General features: G+C 42.2%; 1 protein-coding gene across 1 annotated transcript in view; it reads right to left on the reverse strand.

The window, feature by feature from the left end:
- NCOR1 (nuclear receptor corepressor 1) overlaps positions 1-19,820 on the reverse strand; it is a gene marked incomplete in the record, with an annotated part of 219,411 nt that overhangs the window by 184,912 nt on the left and 14,679 nt on the right. The window contains 1 exon segment of the mRNA XM_073616883.1: positions 9-183. Within this exon segment, the coding sequence (XP_073472984.1) occupies positions 9-116 (108 nt within the window).

The following is a 19,820-nucleotide window of genomic DNA, read 5'->3' on the forward strand; positions in this document are numbered from 1 at the left end:
TTACTGACCTGCTGGTGTCTGCTGCTGGAAAAAGTATACTGGACTGGATGGGTGGAGTAGCGGCTCTGATCAGTGCTAAAAGCTCCTTGGTTAGGAGGATACCCTGAACTTGACATACTGGGAGACAAAGTCCTTGCTGAAGAAGGTCAAAGCCAATGCACAATCATGTTTTCAGGAAACCACCTGTAGAGAAGAAAATATGTTAGTCCTGCTAATCAGCAACTGATACACCAGAGGTTGGCAAAGCATAAGGTTACACAAGACAAAAAGGATATATATATATATATATATATATATATATATATATATATATATATATATATATATATATATATATATATATATATATATCACCCACAGCATATATAATCAGTGGTAGGTTGTCTTGATGCATTTGGTCATTTCCATAATGAAAAGCTGAACATTGTGCTTGATGTTTCTCAAAATATTTCATGTGTGTGCAGCCATAATAGCCTTCAGGCAGTTTCCCACTGCCACCCTGTGGTTGTGCTGCAGTGCGGTGTACCTGCAGTTTCCCCACACACTTCGATCGGATCTCACTTTTGGTGCATTTTGCTATTTAATAGAAGTCTATGGGAAAGCATGGGTAAACCGCACGAAAACCACGTGTACACTGTGTAGCACCCAGTGTCTAAGGGCAGTTTCACACTGTACACTTTGACAACAAGCAATGTTTCCAATTTTTACAGCCTAGAGGACAATTTATGGACACCCTTGGGCAGATTAAGGCTCTCAATGCTGCAGAGGGGGAAAAGATCAAAACACAGCATATGAAGCGGTCTGAAAATCATCAGTGGCCTGGTGCTCCAAAAATGTATTTCAGCAAAGGAAGTTACCCTATAACCCACCAGTCATTCTCAAGGCTATTTGAAAAAAAAAATTCTGTAGACATGTGCAAAAATGTGCAACTGCAAAGTATTAATAAAAAAATTATCTTAATTAAAAAGATATCTATATACGATACAGAATACCTGCTGTATCAAGTACACGATACAGCAGGCACATATAAAGAATATGAAATGTTGGGGTAACAAACGCTTTAAAGTAGAGAGGGATTACGCCGGTCAGGTTTTATTTTTATCTGTCTCCCTGTTAGAGAGATTCACCCAGTTTGTCCTGTTTACTATTATCATCGAAAGTGAAAGTAAATGAAAATCCCAAATTTTGTGTCAATATCAGAATTGGAATAGAAGGGAAATCTTCTAATAGGGAGACTAGTTCTTGTGACACCCCCGAATTCCCTCACCTTGAAAGGATTTCCTCTCACTTCCTGTTTTGGCTATGCAAAAATGAAGTAAATGGGAGGAGGACGAGGACAATGTCCCTGTATTAACATTCAGGATATATATAGCGCCAACAGTTTGCATAGCGCTTTAAAACATTCGGGCAGACAGTACAGTTACAATACAAATCAATACAGGAGGAATCAGAGGGCCCTGCTCATTAGAGCTTACAATCTAGGAGGGAGGCTCAAGTGATACAAATGGTAATAACTGTGGGGGGACGATCAGATGGAGAAAATGAAAATACAGTTGTTAGATGTGGGTAGGGTAGGCTTCTCTGAAGAGGAGGGTTTTCAGGGATTGTCTAAAAGCTAAGAGTAGGAGATAGTTGGATTGGGGTAAGGCATTTCAGAGGATTGGAGAGGCTCTGGGAAAAGTCCTGGAGGCGAGCATAAGAGGAGGTGATAAGGGAGCTAGAGAGCAGGAGGTCTGGAGAGGAATGAAGAGAATGATTTGGTTGGTATTTTGAGACTAGGCTAGTGATGTTGTGGAAGGCTTTGGAAGTTATTAGTATTTTGAATTTAGTTTGTTGGGTGAGTGGAAGCCAGTGGAGGGATTGACAGTAGCAGACACAGAGCGATTAGTAAGGTGGACGAGTCTGGCAGCAGCATTCATGATGGATTGAAGGTGAGATAGACTATATATAGATACATTTAGGAGGAGCTTCTGCGTGTCCGCACAGCCCACATGCAGAGCCCGCCAGGAAGTCGGCACGGCGCTGCGCTAATCACAGGCAGTGAGACATTTCCTGATCTCTGCAGCCGCACATCGAGACAATGTCTCACTCCCTGTGATTAGCGCAGCAATGTGCTGACTTCCTGGCGGGCTCTGCACGTGGAGTGAGAGAACACGCCGGAGCTCATCCTTAATGTAGAGGTAAGCCAATGAGAAGGGAGTTGCAGTAGTCGAGGCGAGAGATGACCAAGGAGAGAATTAAGAGCTTTGTTGTGTCATTGGTTAGAACGGGGCGTATTTTGGAGGTGTTGCAGTGGTTGAGGCGGCAAGATTTGAACAGTGATTGGACGTGGGGCTTAAAAGAGAGTTCAGGGGGATATTTGTATCACCCCCTCACCCCACTGTATACTTAACAGAGTTTGATCTCTATCCAGCATTGTGCCCATCTACAGGGGCTCTCCCCGCTCAGAGGCAACAGCAGGAGTCATTGGCTCCTGCTGCTGTCAATCAAATCCTGTGAGCAGAGAGCAGGGCCAAGCTGTGCAGTGTGTGTCAATAGTCACACACTGCCAATTTCAGGATCGAGCCCACAGGTGTGCCCCCATAGCAAGTGGCTTGCTATGGGGGCACACAAAGAAGAGGAGGATGAGGAACCCCAGAATAGGCAGTTCTGGGTCTCTCTGTGCAAAACCATTACACAGAGCAGGTAAACGCCAGTGGCTCCCACTGCTGTCAATCAAAGCCAGTCAGCCAATCAGAAGAGAGGGTGGGGCCGAATCGGGGCTCCGTGTCTGAATGGAGATACAGAGCTGCAGCTCAGGTGCCCCCATAGCAAGCTGCTTGCTGTGGGGACACTCGGGAGGAGGGAGGAGCCAGGAGAGCCAAAGAGGAACCCAAGAAGAGGAGGATCTGGGTTGCTCTGTGCAAAACCACTGCACAGAGGTGGCAAGTATAACATTTTTTTTTTCTCTAAAAATAACAAACAAGACTTTACAATCACTTTAAGCCAACAAGGTTAGAAAATAGCAGTGAAAAAGGACATCTGTTTCACAGAGTATAAGACCTCAGTGAACTCTGTGGAACTTCCATGTGTGTTATCAGCCATTCATGACAAGGATATTTTTTTCTTTGTCGATAATAGCATTGCCACAGTCACATGCAGTCAAGTATTTTTTTTTTCTTGCAAGCCAGACAATAAAACAGATCTGGTCCACAAATGGGTTACATAAATGGCCTTTTTATTTCCGGCAGTATTTAACAAAATAATAAATAAGCATTCACCAAGGACTCATTCACGTTACAAAGCAATGCAGCTGCACAAGGCTGTATGCATGCAAAACACGATCCTGCTGTAAAATAAGCAGTACCACCAAATGCGACTCATTCAAGTGAATGCAATGCATGCATTTTGAGGGTTTACAGTGGTAGTAAAGTCACCTATCATAACTTGTACAAACAGGTAAGCTTACAATTAGGCTTACCTGTGAATATGAATATCTCCCAAAGATGCGCCGTTTAGGAGATATTCACATTGGCAATAGCCGTTCACGTCACCTTCGCAGTGACGATCTGCATTCAGGGCACACAGTGTGCCCAATGCAGAGTGTTGTGGCGCAGCCAGGACTCTTGTGCAGATGCACAGGAGTGATGTCATCATGGCCAGCGCCATTCAAACAGCAAGAGCCCACGAACCCAGAAGGGGGAATCCATGACATCTTTGCGCTAGAGGGTTCCATGTGCAGGTAAGTGTGTCATAATGTGCTAGTATGTGGTGCATACTAGCCCATTATGGGACCCCCCCTTTTTGGCGGTTTATGATCACTTTAAGCAGGCAGTGAGGAATTGCTATACTGCCTCCTCACCACCTGCCAAACGCCTCTGTAAGGCTGGGTTCACACTATGTGCAGCTGCAGAACACAGCAGGGGTTCCGGTGCATCCCCGTTCTGTTTCAGGTCAGAAATGTTTACCTGAATTTGGACCTGAAAAACAGAGCCAAAAGACACACAGGACCCTTTTCCAGTGCGCCCTCCCTGGAGACGTGTGAAACAGCGCCATCGAGAGCCAGTCACACTCTCCTGTCATGCGAATTTGATGCAGGGAAACACATCCAATTCGCTTAGGTGTGAACCCAATCTAAAAGCGATCCATCATAATTAACTTTTCAGAGGAGCGGCAAGCACTCAGTGCTCTCCATTGATGCTGCCTCTCTGCCTGCTGTGCAGCCTTCAAACATTTTTAGATTAAATGTAGACAAAACCTTAACATTTTAAACTCCGTCATGTGACCATCCAAGCCATTTCCTCATTCCCGCTGAGCACTAGTTGATGGGATGAGTCAAAGGGAGGCCATATGTAACAGCAAGGATGTTAGCTGCCCTCTGGGTCCCAGTAGCCATACTGGCTAAGGGTTGGCAGAAAAAAAAAAAAAATAAATAAAAAAAATCTTCCAAATGTCCTCCTTTAGCACACAAAGATTCTTGTACCCTGCTGTGTATGCTGACAGGAGGGGTAGGATATGAACACAAAAACTAGTCTTTCCTACCAGTCACTCCAGCATCATTTTACCACTACTGTACTAGGTGTAAGCAAGCAGCTACATCAGAATGTAACATCCATAGAGAATATAGAATAAGCGCTGTAGACACCCACTGTAGAACGTCTATGACATGTGGCCTTGTACAATGCTGGCCATTAAGTAACACTAAACTCAATTTTTTTCTTACAATAATTGTTCTAAAATATTAATACCATGGTCCTGATTTTGTACAAATAAAATCCCCTACCATTGTCCTCAGACTTCATGTCCTGTGCATGGTTCATATCCTCCACTACTACTAGTGTAGAGCGAGCAGTGCCTTTATTTCTGGTCTCATGCTACTATCTGTATGTACTACAATTCCCATAGAGCTGAATGCATCTGCAGGTGGATGTGAAGTCCATCTCTGGGGTGAGTAGGAAAGGGTGGCTACGTTCACATACACTAGGAGGATATGGAGAATGAACGTAGCCACTCAAGAACAGGAAGTCTGACACGACAGAAAAAAACCGCTTGCGTTGGATTTAACCACTTTAAGAGCAGGCTTTTTCTGGCAGTTTGTTTACACGTTTAAAATCAGTATTTTTTTGATAGAAAATCACATATAACCCCCAAACATTACTTTTTTACCTAGGGAATAAAATGGCAATCATTGCAATTTAAGTCACGTGGTATTTGCGCGGTTTTCCGAAGAAAGAAAAGAAAAAAAAACAAACACACACACACACACACACACACACACACACACACCAATTTTTTTATGAAAATATAAAAGATGTTCCACTGAGTAAATAGATACATAACATGTCAAGGTTTAGCATTGCGCATGCTCGTGGAATAGCAACAAATTACGGTATTTATAAATCTCCATAGGCAATGCTTTGGTCTAGCACAAGAATTATTGCTCTCGCTCTAATGTTCGCGGCGATACCTCATGTGTGGTGCGAACAAAGTTTACATATGCGTGAGCGACTTATGTATGTGCTCGCTTCTGCATGTGAGCACAGAGGGATTATTGGGGGGGGGGCCAGAGGGAGACGACCTGTTCCAGCAGCTCATGAGCCGCTCTGAATGCTTTTATAAGGTTACGGTCAATAGCTTCAGCCATAACCCCAGTTAAGTGGTTAAAAGGATAACAAAACTACAGAAGAGAGAGATAGAAGGTACATTCTAGTTATATTTGGACATACTGGATTCATTAAGGTATGTGAGTTTTGTGTCACTTTAAACAGACTAAAAATGCATGAGCTGTCCCTTTTGTAAAGATTTTTGAGGGAAACAATGAGGAGAGACAACAACACATTTTCTAAACAGGAAACAGAGCGGAATCAGAAGAAAAACTGTACATGTTGGGCTTAAACTACATCCTCAGGAGCTATAACCTATATTTGTATCCCAAAAGAAAAATATAACCAAATGAGGAATAAAAGAATCCAAAACACAAGCCGAGTAGATGGAGAACTGGATAAAAGAAATGCATAGTGCAGGGATTTAAAGCAAAATCAATGTAACTGGAGCATAAATATAAAAAAACAAAAAAACAAAACAAAAACAGCCCCTCCGTGATTTCCCCTGCAGGGCAAAACGACATGTCTACCTTAACACCCCCACACACCATTACAAACTTTGCCCCTTGCTTGTCCATTCAGTTACAGGAAGCAAAGGAAACACCAGGTACATCTGAATAAGGAAGATCATTTGACTCATTGTGGAGACCAATCACCAAAGTTATCACAATGGCAGAGTCCATAAACCCTATGTAAGCTCAGACTCAGATGACTTGTGGCTTATTCTCCAACTCATAGCAGCCAAAAAGAGCAGAAATGATTGGCTGCTGTGAAAGAAATCAGTTCTATGTGAATATACCTCAAAATACACATGCCCAGTGCAGAATGACACGGTCTCTACATGAAAGGATACCCAAACATATACATGAGGTCCAGTTTGGGTTGACAATGACACCACATGAAAGGATATCTCATTGTATATGGAATGTCCAGCCTGGGTTGACGTTGAGTGCACAAGAAAGGATACACCAATACACCAGGTACAGTTTGGGTTGACAAGGTCTCAACATGAAGGACACCCCATTACATACTTGAGGTCCAGTATGGGTTGACGTCTCTACACGAAATGATACAGAACGGTTTACAAGACTACAATGACTGGCCTTGTACAATTTTGCATAGCCAGAGCCAGGAGTATAGGTTATTTCACGCAATAATTTAATGCTTATCATTTGGTTTACATAACTGACAAAATACATGCACAGCTGTTATTTACTTTCTCACTCAGTTTTTGTGCGATTACAACTTCTCAGAAAAGGTTTTCATATAATTATGTCAACTCCCTTCCCACTTTTTTTTTTTTTAAACAAAAAAAACGAGAGTGAGGAGGAGGCTGGAAAAAAAAAAAGAGAACAATTTTCTCCAACCTCGTGCTGGGGATGTGAATATTTAGGCTCCTGAGTATTTAAGGAGCTGAGAACTGATCTGATGAAACTAGTGCATACATGGGCTGCCATCAGTGGTCAGCTTCTTTAAAATGTGTGTGCTGGCCCACCATGGCCATAAGTGCCTGATCTCGCTGGGGGTTGGGGGGGGGGGGGGGGGGGGGGTAGAATTTTTGTTCCACCAAGATCTACAGACAAGAGCTCCCTGGAAGGCACTGGGTACATATAGTAGGTGAGGTTGGAAAAAAAAAAACAAAAAAAACAAAAATAACACAAGTCCAACTTGTGTGAAATAGGTGATGCAGCTTTCTCAGCTGTGAGATCCTGGCTACTTCACCAGTGCCTCAATTTATACCAGAAAGAGGGATTAAACTAAATGGAAAAATATATTGTATTAATCTAGACCAGCCTTTTCAACCAGGGTGCTGTGGCACCCTGGGGTGCCTAAAAAAATGCCAACAAACCAGAGGATCAAGACAGCCTTTTTTGTTACACAAAGCCACAACGTTTTAATGTTTAGCATTACAAGTTTGGCCATTGTATTGGCCAGCTGCTAGTGTCCCAACAACTGAAGATGGCATAATGCACCCACACTCCCTCAGGTTGAACTGGATGGACTGGTGTCTTTATTCAACCTTACTAACTAGTTAACTATGCTTCATGTACACAGGATGTTTTTAAAACTTCTCCTGAACGATTTAACTTGACAGATAGCAACTAACGTCCGTTTTGCCATGTTTACATGCAAATCATGCTGCCTTTTGAAAACTGATTGCAGGATGTCGTTAATACACAACGCTGAGCTCTGCAGTGTAACTTCGGCTCCCCGCTTTCTGAAATTTTAGATAAACTTTATAAATTCTGCACTTTGAACGGCTGTGGAGAAGAGGAAACTGCAGATAAACAGACAACTTATGTAGGAGGATTTGTTTCATCTCTGTGTATCACAAGGGCCAGTCACTTAGCTAGGTATAGGTCAGGGTTTACAACCACTTTAGTGCACTACTAAATGCACAGCCTCGATCCAAAAGTGAAATAATAATAAAAACAGCCCTTATGCTATTGAAAATGTTGTGTATGAGAAGGGAGACGGCACTGCAGACAAATGTCACAACCGCTGAACATAAACAAGCAGTTTGTGGTTACAAGCCAACAAAATGTCAGACGGACGGCAGTCTATTATTAACACGAGCAGGGGAACCCCCTCCAATAAGATCTTTGAAAATAAAGGCTGGAGAATTAGTGGGAAGATCTGGATTTCCTTTCAGTCCAGAACTATGCCTGCCTACATGTTTCCTGACTATAAAAGCAAACGGCTATAATACGGAGGACACACAAAGCATGAGGTCCATATGTTAGAAGTCTAGCTCATAGCAAAGCAGACAAATCGAGTTAAATTACAGACAAACCACTTAAACAGGAACGTAACCATCCCCCAGGTTCATTTTAATGTTAACCCCTTCTTACTGTGTCTGAAATAACATACTTCCCACCCAGCCAGCCAGTCCAGCACTATCCTGAGGTCATCCAGCACAAGCTGCTGCACGGTCTGGTTCGGGAAAGGTGGAAGCACTGGCTGAAACAGGGCCTTAAAGCGGAACTTCAGTTTTTTTTTTTTTTTCCATCTTTCCATCTATTAAATCATCTGCCCTTGTTGTTTTAACTTTGGATAGTAAAACATTTTTTTTTTTTTAAATACCGTTTACAGCCCACTTCCTGTTTATCTGTAAAAAAGCCTAGGCTTATGGCATCATGTACAGATCTCACTCTAGTGAGAGTTTGCCAGGAAAGGAGGAGGAAGAGGAGGAGGAGGAGGAGGGGGTCATAAGAGGGCCAATTAGAGCTGCAGGTGTGCCTCTGTGTGTCTGTGTAAATCCAGGAAGTGAACAGGAAGCAGCTTCAGCTGCCCACAGTTAAAATGGCTGCAGCCAGACTTAGTGGAGAGAGAATTCTGCAGCATATTTGGCAAGTACAGAGTCAGATTATACAGTGGCTTGCGAAAGTATTCGGCCCCCTTGAACTTTTTAACCTTTTGCCACATTTCAGGCTTCAAACATAAAGATATAAAATTTTTATTTTTTGTGAAGAATCACCAACAAGTGGGACACAATTGTGAAGTGGAACGAAATCTTTTGGATTTTTGAAATTTTTTTAACTAATAAAAAAATGAAAAGTGGGGCGTGCAAAATTATTCGGCCCCCTTGCGTTAATACTTTGTAGAGCCACCTTTTGCTGCGATTACAGCTGCAAGTCGCTTGGGGTATGTCTCTATCAGTTTTGCACATCGAGAGACTGAAATTCTTGCCCATTCTTCCTTGCAAAACAGCTCGAGCTCAGTGAGGTTGGATGGAGAGCGTTTGTGAACAGCAGTTTTCAGCTCTTTCCACAGATTCTCGATTGGATTCAGGTCTGGACTTTGACTTGGCCATTCTAACACCTGGATACGTTTATTTGTGAACCATTCCTTTGTAGATTTTGCTGTATGTTTGGGATCATTGTCTTGTTGGAAGATAAATCTCCGTACCAGTTTCAGGTCTTTTGCAGACTCCAACAGGTTTTCATCCAGAATGGTCCTGTATTTGGCTGCATCCATCTTCCCCTCAATTTTAACCATCTTCCCTGTCCCTGCTGAAGAAAAGCAGGCCCAAACCATGATGCTGCCACCACCATGTTTGACAGTGGGGATGGTGTGTTGAGTGTGATGAGCTGTGTTGCTTTTACGCCAAACATATCGTTTTGCATTGTGGCCAAAAAGTTTGATTTTGGTTTCATCGGACCAGAGCACCTTCTTCCACATGTTTGATGTGTCTCCCAGGTGGCTTGTGGCAAACTTTAGATGAGACTTTTCATGGATATCTTTGAGAAATGGCTTTCTTCTTGCCACTCTTCCATAAAGGCCAGATTTGTGCAGTGTACGACTGATTGTTGTCCTATGGACAGACTCTCCCACCTCAGCTGTAGTTCTCTGCAGTTCATCCAGAGTGATCATGGGCCTCTTGGCTGCATCTCTGATCAGTCTTCTCCTTGTCTGAGCTGAAAGTTTAGAGGGACAGCCAGGTCTTGGTAGATTTGCAGTGGTCTGATACTCCTTCCATTTCAAAATGATCGCTTGCACAGTGCTCCTTGGGATGTTTAAAGCTTGGGAAATCTTTTTGTATCCAAGCTTTAAACTTCTCCACAACAGTATTACGGACCTGCCTGGTGTGTTCCTTGGTCTTCATGATGCTCTCTGCGCTTTCAACAGAACCCTGAGACTATCACAGAGCAGGTGCATTTATACAGAGACTTGATTACACACAGGTGGATTCTATTTATCACCATCAGTCATTTAGGACAACATTGGATCATTCAGAGATCCTCGCTGAACTTCTGGAGTGAGTTTTTGCTGCACTGAAAGTAAAGGGTCCGAATAATTTTGCACGCACCACTTTTCAGTTTTTTAAATTGCTAAAAAAGTTTAAAATATCCAATAGATTTAGTTCCACTTCACAATTGTGTCCCACTTGTTGGTGATTCTTCACAAAAAATTAAAATTTTATATCTTTATGTTTGAAGCCTGAAATGTGGCAAAAGGTTGAAAATTTCAAGGGGGCCGAATACTTTCGCAAGCCACTGTATATAAAATATGCAAAGTGGTTGGAGGGAAGCTTCAGAATGGCAAAGATGTCTTTATTACAAATTATGTGAGCAGACTGCAGTTCCTCTTTAAAGTGTATGTATAACACTTTTTGGATAGCATAGGGAAGAGATAAAACTCCTGTCGGTTAATTTTTTGTTTTTGCCTGTGTCCTGTCAGGGAGGTTTTCCTTCACTGTCTTGATTGAGAATTTCCCTCTAATGGTTAAAAAAAAAAAAAAAAAAAAAAAAAAAAAACACACACACCACACAAATACAGCAGGTAAAATAAGTATTGAACACGTCACCATTTTCTAAACATATCTTGACCCTGAGTCCACACTGATGCGATGCAGAAACCAGCATGATTACAGTGCTGGTTCCCACATCGCTCCTCTCCTGCAGGCAATTAAAACTGCCTTGTGCGAACCGCTGCGGGTAGGACACCCCCAGTTCAGTTCACAGATCGCAGTGCGAACTTTGAACTCGCACAGGAATCGGATCACATTAGGTGAGAACACCCATGCGACCCGATTCTAGTGCGGGGAAAAACAAGTCCCTGCACTATTTTCTGTGCGAAACCAATGCGAGTTCAGCCATACAACTGTATGACTGAACTCGCATGTGATCGGCATTGAACGGTATTGAACACGCTAACTGAAATGTATTTAACCACTTTCATACCGGGCCTATTCTGGCACTCCGCTCCTACATGTAAAAATCATTTTTTAACTAGAAAATTACTCAGAACCCACAAACTATTTTTTTTTTTTTTTTTTTTTTTAAGCAGAGACGCTAGGGAATAAAATGGCGGTCGTTGCAACTTATGTCACACGGTATTTGCGCACCAATTTTTCAAACGCTTTTTTTTGGGGGGGGGGGGGGGTCTGGACAGTTTCATGAATAAAAACAGTAAAGTTAGCCCAATTTTTTGTATAATGTGAAAGATGTTACGCCGAGTAAATAGATACCCAACTTGTCATGCTTTAAAATTGCACACACTTGTGGAATGGCGCCAAACTTTGGTACTTAAAAATCTCCATACACGACGCTTGAATTTTTTTTTTTTTTTTTTTTATACAGGTTACCAGTTTAGAGTTAGAGGAGGTCTAGTGCTAGAATTGTTGCTCTCACTCTAACGCACGCTGCAATGCCACACATGTGTGATTTGAACACAGTTTACATATGTGGGCGTTCGTTTCTGTGCGAGAGCACATGGGGACAGGGGCGCTTTAATTTTTTTTAATTGTTTATTTTGCATAGATAGATATCTCTTTTATTCCCATTACAAGGAATGTAAAACATCCATTGCAATAGGAATGGAGAGCCGCTTTTCATGGGGCACTCGTGATAGCAGTCGTGACAGACAGCAGGACTCGGCCCCTCCCCGTGTCACTGGATTTGATTGACAGCAGCGGAGGCCAATGGCTCCTGCTGCTATCAATCTAGCCAATGAGGACCCAAGAGGGCGGCTGGAGCTGCGGCGTTTGTTCTCATCACTGGAAAGATTGGGTTCAGGCAAGTAAAAAAAAAAAAAAAAAAATGGGGGCTGCTGCACTATAGATGGTTTTTCGCCTTAATGCATAGCATTAAGGTAAAAAACCTCGATGATGATGATGAATGATGATGATGAATGATGATGATGATGAATGATGATGATGAATGATGATGATGCACCTAAGTTTTCTGCTTCATGTCCAAACCTTTGTAAGACTTCAAGCACACTATTTTTTTTCTCCTACAGGAGTTTAGCAGCAGCAAAAGTGCCATAAAACCTGCGTTTTTTGCATGTGGCTCATGCCAGATGCAGAAACTTGCATAAATGTGCATTAATACATTCTATTGGCCAGAATTTGACATTAGAATGCATTAAAACGCGGGAATGCGCTTAAATTGCGGTAGATTCACACCTATGCATTTTTTGCGGGCCATATTTGCGCAGGCACAGCAGCCCATTCAAATGAATGGGCTACCGAGCCTGCGTTTCTGAAAAAAGAAAAGAAAAAAAGGGTGCATGCACCTTTTCAAATACACGGCCACAGGAAAACAGCACAGTCTTTTTGACCATCCGATTTCCCTGCGGTTCCTGCACCCGCCCTTGCAATTTTACATGTGTGGGGGTGCCATTCAGAACCCACGACCACACGCATAAGTGTGAACCTAGTCTTAAAGCGGAGTTCCACCCAAAAGCTTCCTACCCCCCCCCCCCCGCATGCCGAAATTGGCAGCTTTCAGGGGGGAGGAGGGAACGGGGGATTGGTCCCCACTTCAGGGTGGTGGCGCTGTCCCTCAGAAGTCCGGCCCACCTCCTCCTTCCTCAGCTGCCGGGCCAATTAGAAAGCGCAGTGTGCGTCACAGTAGGGAACCCTAGGTTTCCCTTAGTGGAGATAGCAGTGGCAGCACCCAACAGCTGATCTGAAAATCGGCTGGGGTGCCAACATCATGGGCTCCCTGGACAGGTAAATGTTCATATATTAAAAAAGTCAGCAGCTACAGTATTTGTAGCTGCTGCCTTTAAAATGTTTTTTTTTATTCTTTTCCCCCCAGGCAGAACTCCTCTTAAACATGCATTTGGGAGCTTTTCAGTGTTTTTTTTTTATGCTCAAAAGCTCCTCTTCTGAAAGCACAAGTGACATTTTTGCCTCTAAACTGTTTAAAGAAAGAATAAAATAAAAGCTCTAACGCCTGTAAAAGCAGTGTTGTTGAAACCTAAAATATTAGTACATATCAAGTGCAGGAAAGTATCAGACTAAATGGCTCTTTGTTACACATACTCCTTTCTGGATTCAGAGCTTTGCCTCGTGTTCTATGGGTAAAACCTTGATGTCTTACACCAACACTGTGAAAATCTCAGAATGGCAATCAACGTAATGTCAGGATGTAAGGAAAAAAACAATATGGAGGCGATAAGAGCTTCAAAGAGTAATGAAAACACATTTGGCAATTTTGTGATATTTCCTGTGTGTAAGTGCAGACATCTCTTAGTGACATCACAATACAAACACCACAGGAAGGAAAATAAAGAGTAAAAGAGGATGTAAGCGAATGCTAGACAGCAGCTGACAGACTATGCTGGGCATCTTAATAGCCAAGTCCTTCTGTTTACTTCTCAGACATAACCAATGCTATAGCATCTGCTGTAAGAGCCTGGAATCCCAATTAGAGGTAATTTCAGCCGAATCAGGATATTTTGCAAACAACGGCATTATGAGTCAACACAACAACAAATCAGATTTACGCCTAATTCACATATGTGGTTGGTTTGTAAAGGCCTCTGAAAAGCAATCTGTGGTGAATCGCTTTTTCAGACAAAGTTTAGAGCCATCTTTAAAAAAGGAAAAAATATTTTTAAAGCTCAATACACAAGTTACAATGTACTTTAGATTTACCCACAACCATGTAGTGCAAGGTACTTGGATACAAATTGATTGCATAGTTTAGGGTTTATGCACATTGAGTACGGATGATTTCAGGCATGTTCAGATCCTACATCTATAGTGGAAGAGAAGCCCAGACTGTTTGCTACAGTGGGGAAAATTATTTGATCCCCTGCAGATTTTGTACATTTGCCCACTTACAAAGAAATGAACGGTCTATAATTTTTATCATGGGTGTATTTTAATTGAAAGACAGAATATCAACCAAAAATCCAGAAAAAAAAAACAATACAAAATGTTATAAAATGAGTTGCAGTTCAGCAAGTAAAATAAGTATTTGAACTCCAAGCAAAACACGACTAATGCCCCGTACACACGAGCGGAAATTCCGCCAGCAAAAGACTGGGAGCATGTTCTCAATTTAATCGGTCGGAAAAAGTTCCGATCGGAAATTCCAATGCGCAAAATTCCTACGCATGCTCGGAAACAATTTTACGAATGCTCGGAAGCATTGAACTTCATTTTCGAGGCTCGTCATAGTGTTGTACGTCACCGCGTTCTTGATGGTCAAAAGTTCAGCGAACTTGTGTGACTGTGTGTATGTAAGCCAAGCTTGAGTGGAATCCAGTCGGAAAAACCATCCAAGATTTTTCAGACGGAAATTCCGCTCGTGTGTACGCGGCATTAGTACTTGGTGGAGAAACCCTTGTTGGCAAGCACAGAGGTAAGACGTTTCTTGTAGTTGGTTACCAGGTTTGCGCACATCTCAGGATGAATTTTGGTCCACTTTTCTTTACAGATCTTGTCTAAATCCTCAAGGTTTCTTGGCAACTCAAAGTTTCAGCTCCCTCCATACATTTTCTATGGGATAAGAAAGACTGACTAGGCCACTCCATGACCCTAACGTGCTTCTTCTTGAGCCACTCTTTTGTTGCCTTGGCGGTATGTTTTGGTTCATTGTCTCGCTGGAAGACCCATCCAGGACCCATCTTCAGTGTTGTGGCTGAGAGAAGAAGGTTCTCATCCAAGATATTAAAATGCAGGGCCCGGTCCATTGGACCCTCAATGCGCCAATGTCGGCCTGTACCTTTAGCAGAGAAACAGCCCCAAAGCATCAGGTTTCCACCTCCATGCTTGACTGTAGGGATGGTGTTCTTAGGTCACAGTCAGCATTTATCTTCCTCCAAACACAGCGAGTTGAGTTATTGCTAAAGAGCTCAATTTTGGTCTCATCTGATCACAGCACTTTCTCCCAATCCTTCTCTGAATCATTTAGATGTTCAATGGCATGACTATACACGTGCCTTCTTGAGGAGGGAGACTCCGTGTTTGGAGGAAGAAAAAATGAGGACTATGACCCCAAGAACACCATCCCTACAGTAAAGCACGCAGGTAGAAACATTGTGCTTTGGGGCTGTTTCTCTGCTATAGGTACAGACCGACTTTGCCACATTGAGGGGCCAATGGACGGGGCCATGTACTGTAAAATCTTGGATGAGAACCTTCTTCCCTCAGCCAGAACACTGAAGATGGGTCTTCCAGCATGACAACAACTCAAAACATTCCGCCAAGGCAACAAAGGAGTGGCCTAGCCAGTCTCCAGACCTTAATCCTATAGAAAAATGTATGAAAGGAGCCGAACCTTCAAGTACCAAGTGACAGCCAAAAAACCTTAAGGATTTTGAGAAGACCTGTAAAAGGAAGAGTGGACCAAAATCCCTCCTGAGATGTGTGAAAATCTGGTCACCAACTACAAGAAACGTCTTACCTCTGTGCTTGCCAACTCGGGTTCTTCCACCAAGTACTAAGTTCCTTGGGGATCAAATACTTATTTTACTTACTGAACTGCAACTCAATTTAACATTTGTATCGTGTGTTTTTTCTGGATTTTTAGTTGATATTCTGTATCTAACATTTAAAATACACATATGATAAAAATTATAAACCATTTTCTTGTAAAAATAAATACAATATTCTTTTTTTTTTTTTTTTTTTTTTTTTTTAAAACCATTCATTTTTTTCTGGGCAAACTTACAAAATCTTCAGGGGATCCAATATTTATTTTCCCCACTGTATATGTCCACATCATAGAAAATCATGTACAACTATGAACAGAATATGTAGTCATGGATTTTGTATGTTCCTTTCCTCCAATCAGCTCTCACACACTAACTGAAGCCTCCCCACCTTTTCCCATGTGCTGATGACAGATATAAATAAATATCAGAAATATTTTTAAACATGATCTGCACTTTGGAAGGGGTGTAAGACATACCACCAAACCTTGTGTAGGAGAATTTGTTTCATCTTTGTGTATCATCTGAGGCTGTTCACTGCACTGGGTATATGCGAGGGTTAACAGCCATTTTGAAAGTGTTACTAAACCCAGGAGCCTGCATTTACTATATCTGGTCCCCCACAGTACACAACATGGAAATGCAATTTTTTTTTTAGTAAATATAAAATGCTAAACACCTTTTCTCATCAGCAATATATAGCAGTTTTGTGACTTCTATCAGTATCCAGCCAAGCACAGGTTAAAGCTTGTAGGAGGAGTTTTCTGACTGTCCTATGAGACTGCAGGGCTCCTGTCCCTCTGTCTGGAAAGTGCTGATTGGCCCTGTGCTGATCACATGCAAAAAAAAAAAAAAAACCCAATAACCATTTAGCAATACACACCAAACTGAGCATGTGCAGCCTGACTCCATGTTATCAGGAAATTATTTGGGGACAGTGGAAGGAGGGGAGGATCGAAAAAGCCAAGATCAAAAAGCCTTTTTACACAATGCAGAGGATTAACCCCCTAGGTTCCACAGTGAGTATAACAAGTATGCTTTACTGCATATACACACAGACTGATTTTACTGTAGTGGGTTTAGTAACACTTTAAAGCGGAGTTCCTCCTGGAGCAAAAAAATAAATAAATACATTTTTTTTAAAGTCAGCAGCTACAAATACTGCAGCTGCTGACTTAATATAAAAAGGACATTTACCTGTCCAGGGAGCCCACGATGTCGGCACCTGAAGCCAACCCGTCCCTCGGCTCCGGGTGCAGGCATCCTTACTAAGGGAAACAGGAAGTGAAGCCTTGCGGCTTCACAGCCCGTTTCCTTCTGCGCATGCCCGAGTCACGCTGCACTTTCTGAAAGGTCCCTGCTGTCTTCTGGGACCAGAAGGGGGACATTGCGTAGTTTGCCGCACAGATTGCGGCGATCTTTCCTTAGAAGTGTGAGCAGATAACTGGATTTGGCAGGTATCCGCTCCCTCCTGAAAGGTGCCAAAATGTGGCACCAGAGTGGGGGAGAAATCCGATCCGTGGAAGTTTCATTTCTGGGTGGAACTCCGCTTTAAGTAACAAATTTCTCAATTGCAAAGTTACATTGTGATGCATGGACAAATATATAATATAACATACAGGTACACTGGAACCCACTCCTAAGTGTCAATATAGTAATATCAGTCAGTAGGGTAGACTGGAATTCATAGCATGTGTATGTTGCCCATAGGAGGTGCATATAAGTCAGTCAAGGTTCACCTTGGCTGACTCATTTGCACCTCTATGGGCAACACTGTTATAACCAAACTGTAAATCAGAATCTTTGCATGTTGTGAACCCCTATGTGGAGAGTCATTTTAAATGTTGCGTACTATTAAAAATTTGTAACGCAAAAGTTGTTGTTATGGTACTCGGTTTCTCTTCTACTGAATGTCCATGACTACATATCCTGTTCATAGTTGTACATGTTCAGATCCTAGTCTGAACCCATCTGATCTATCCCGCCAAGAAGCTGTCATTGCACAAAGCCAGTCATAAGCGGCTCTTTGTGTTTACAGAGGGTGTGTATATGTGTGGCTGCAGGGGGGGGGGGGGCCTTGGCAGCTTGTGATTGGCTTTGTGCAGAGACAGCTTCCTGGTGGGACAGCTCAGGTGGGTTTAAACTAGGGACCAACACACCTGAGATCATCCCTAACATGGAGTATGTATGCAAGTAAACAACAGTACCTGCTTGTACAAGTGCATGTGTAGAAGGATATCTTCTAGAACATGCAGTTTTCACGTACTTGTAAACACGAGTACCAGAGTTTACATGCATACATCTGCAAAGAGTGCATTTTGTAATGCATTCCTATGAGCAGAATTACATTAGGAGCTGGGGCCCCTGGGCACCACAAATAGACTTATGTTATGCTGTATTCCCATATGCCTGCAAAAATGTCTGTGTGCATGAGCCCTTATCCTCATATTACATAGTTTGGGTAAATCTAAAAGTTCACAGCATGTACGGTCAGATCTTAACATGTATGGGGAGTCTAAGGGGCTCATGCACACTGCATCTCAAAGAAGTTGCTCCTACAGGCTTTTGAACTGTTTTGAGCTCGCATTTTTTTTTTTCTGCCTGGAAACTCCCCTCCATGTTAGCCAATGTGTCCACGCACACTATGGCTTTTTCAGATAACAGGCATATGCTCTTACAAGCCAAAAAAAAAAAAAAAAACCCCTCAAAAGCTTGTAGGAGCTGCTTCTTTGAGATGCAGTGTGCATGAGTCCTAAAAGCAGCTTTTTTTTTTTTTTTTTTGGAGCTGCAGTGTGTTTGAGCCCTAGCTCCCTTTAACATATCAATTCACTGGCTTTTTTTTTTTTTAAGCGTTTTAGAAGTGTATTACAAGTGTTTTACAGCTTTGGGTGATTTTGTTTAGCCAATAGAAAGCACTAGGAGAAGAAGAGGAAATTAGGGGTGGAGAGGTGTTATTTGAGCGTTTTAGGAGCACTTTACTGGTCAAGTCAGGCATTTCTATTAAAGTCTATGGGGCCAAAAACACTTGTAATCTGCCAAAAAGAAACTCATGTTACTTTGAGCTTCATGCATTTTGCTTCAGGTGACAGAACGCTCATATGTGAACAGGGGCTGTTGAAATTAATAGAATTTTGCTCGTTGGGCGTTTTGGAGCTTCAGAGCTGAGCGTAAAATAACCAAAGGCGATTCCTCCATCCACCATGTTTTAGACTGGCCTTATTGGCCTTTCCAAGCTTTGATTTAGCTTGATTGAATTAATACTCGATAAGAGTTTTGTTATAAGACGTTCTTTAAAAATAAATAAATAAAAAAAAAACAAAACAAAAAAAAACCCTTTGATAAATAGGCCAATATAAATCATTTCTCAGGGCTGCAAGTGTTTTGGAGCAAGTCTAATACATTTCTACCTGTGAATCAGATACCATATGCCCAACCCCCCCCCCCCCCAACTTAATTTTGGCTGTACATATTATCTGGCCCAATGGTGCCAACTGTACCCTGACCAAATAAATTATTCTACATTGGCAATGGGGGATTCTTCTATTTAGTTGAAGTCTGGAAGTGAAACACACACAGTGATGTCAGCCCATTCTCTAAGACCATGCTCCTGATCAACAGTGCAAATCCTGAAGTACGCATTGCTGAAAAGGGAATACACAGGTCTGCCATGAAGACAACTTGCTACCTACGTCCGTATCTGTGCAAACAGCAACTCTGAATAACAAATAGAACTCCCGGGTAAAAGCAGCCACTATGGAAAGCAAACAAGATATTTTTGTACACCTAAAAAAGGTGACCACTGCCCACTTCCCCAGAGTTAGCACGACATTTAAAAATAAAAGAAAAAAACTGAATTAAAAAAAAGGATTCACCGAGAAGGCAAAGATCCAACTTTAGAATAAGCTACATCAGTGGAAGGCACTAGTAATCCGCCACAGAAGGATTTTTGTCCCCCACAATTCTTATACATACAAGATCATCAACCACTGTACTGCTAAGGACCACCAAGACTTGAAGTTCTATCACTGCCATGAATGCTTCTAAGGGACCAACTGTTGGGACTTA

The sequence above is a fragment of the Aquarana catesbeiana genome, linkage group LG02, assembly GCF_042186555.1.
Source record: "Aquarana catesbeiana isolate 2022-GZ linkage group LG02, ASM4218655v1, whole genome shotgun sequence".
Taxonomy (NCBI): domain Eukaryota; kingdom Metazoa; phylum Chordata; class Amphibia; order Anura; family Ranidae; genus Aquarana; species Aquarana catesbeiana.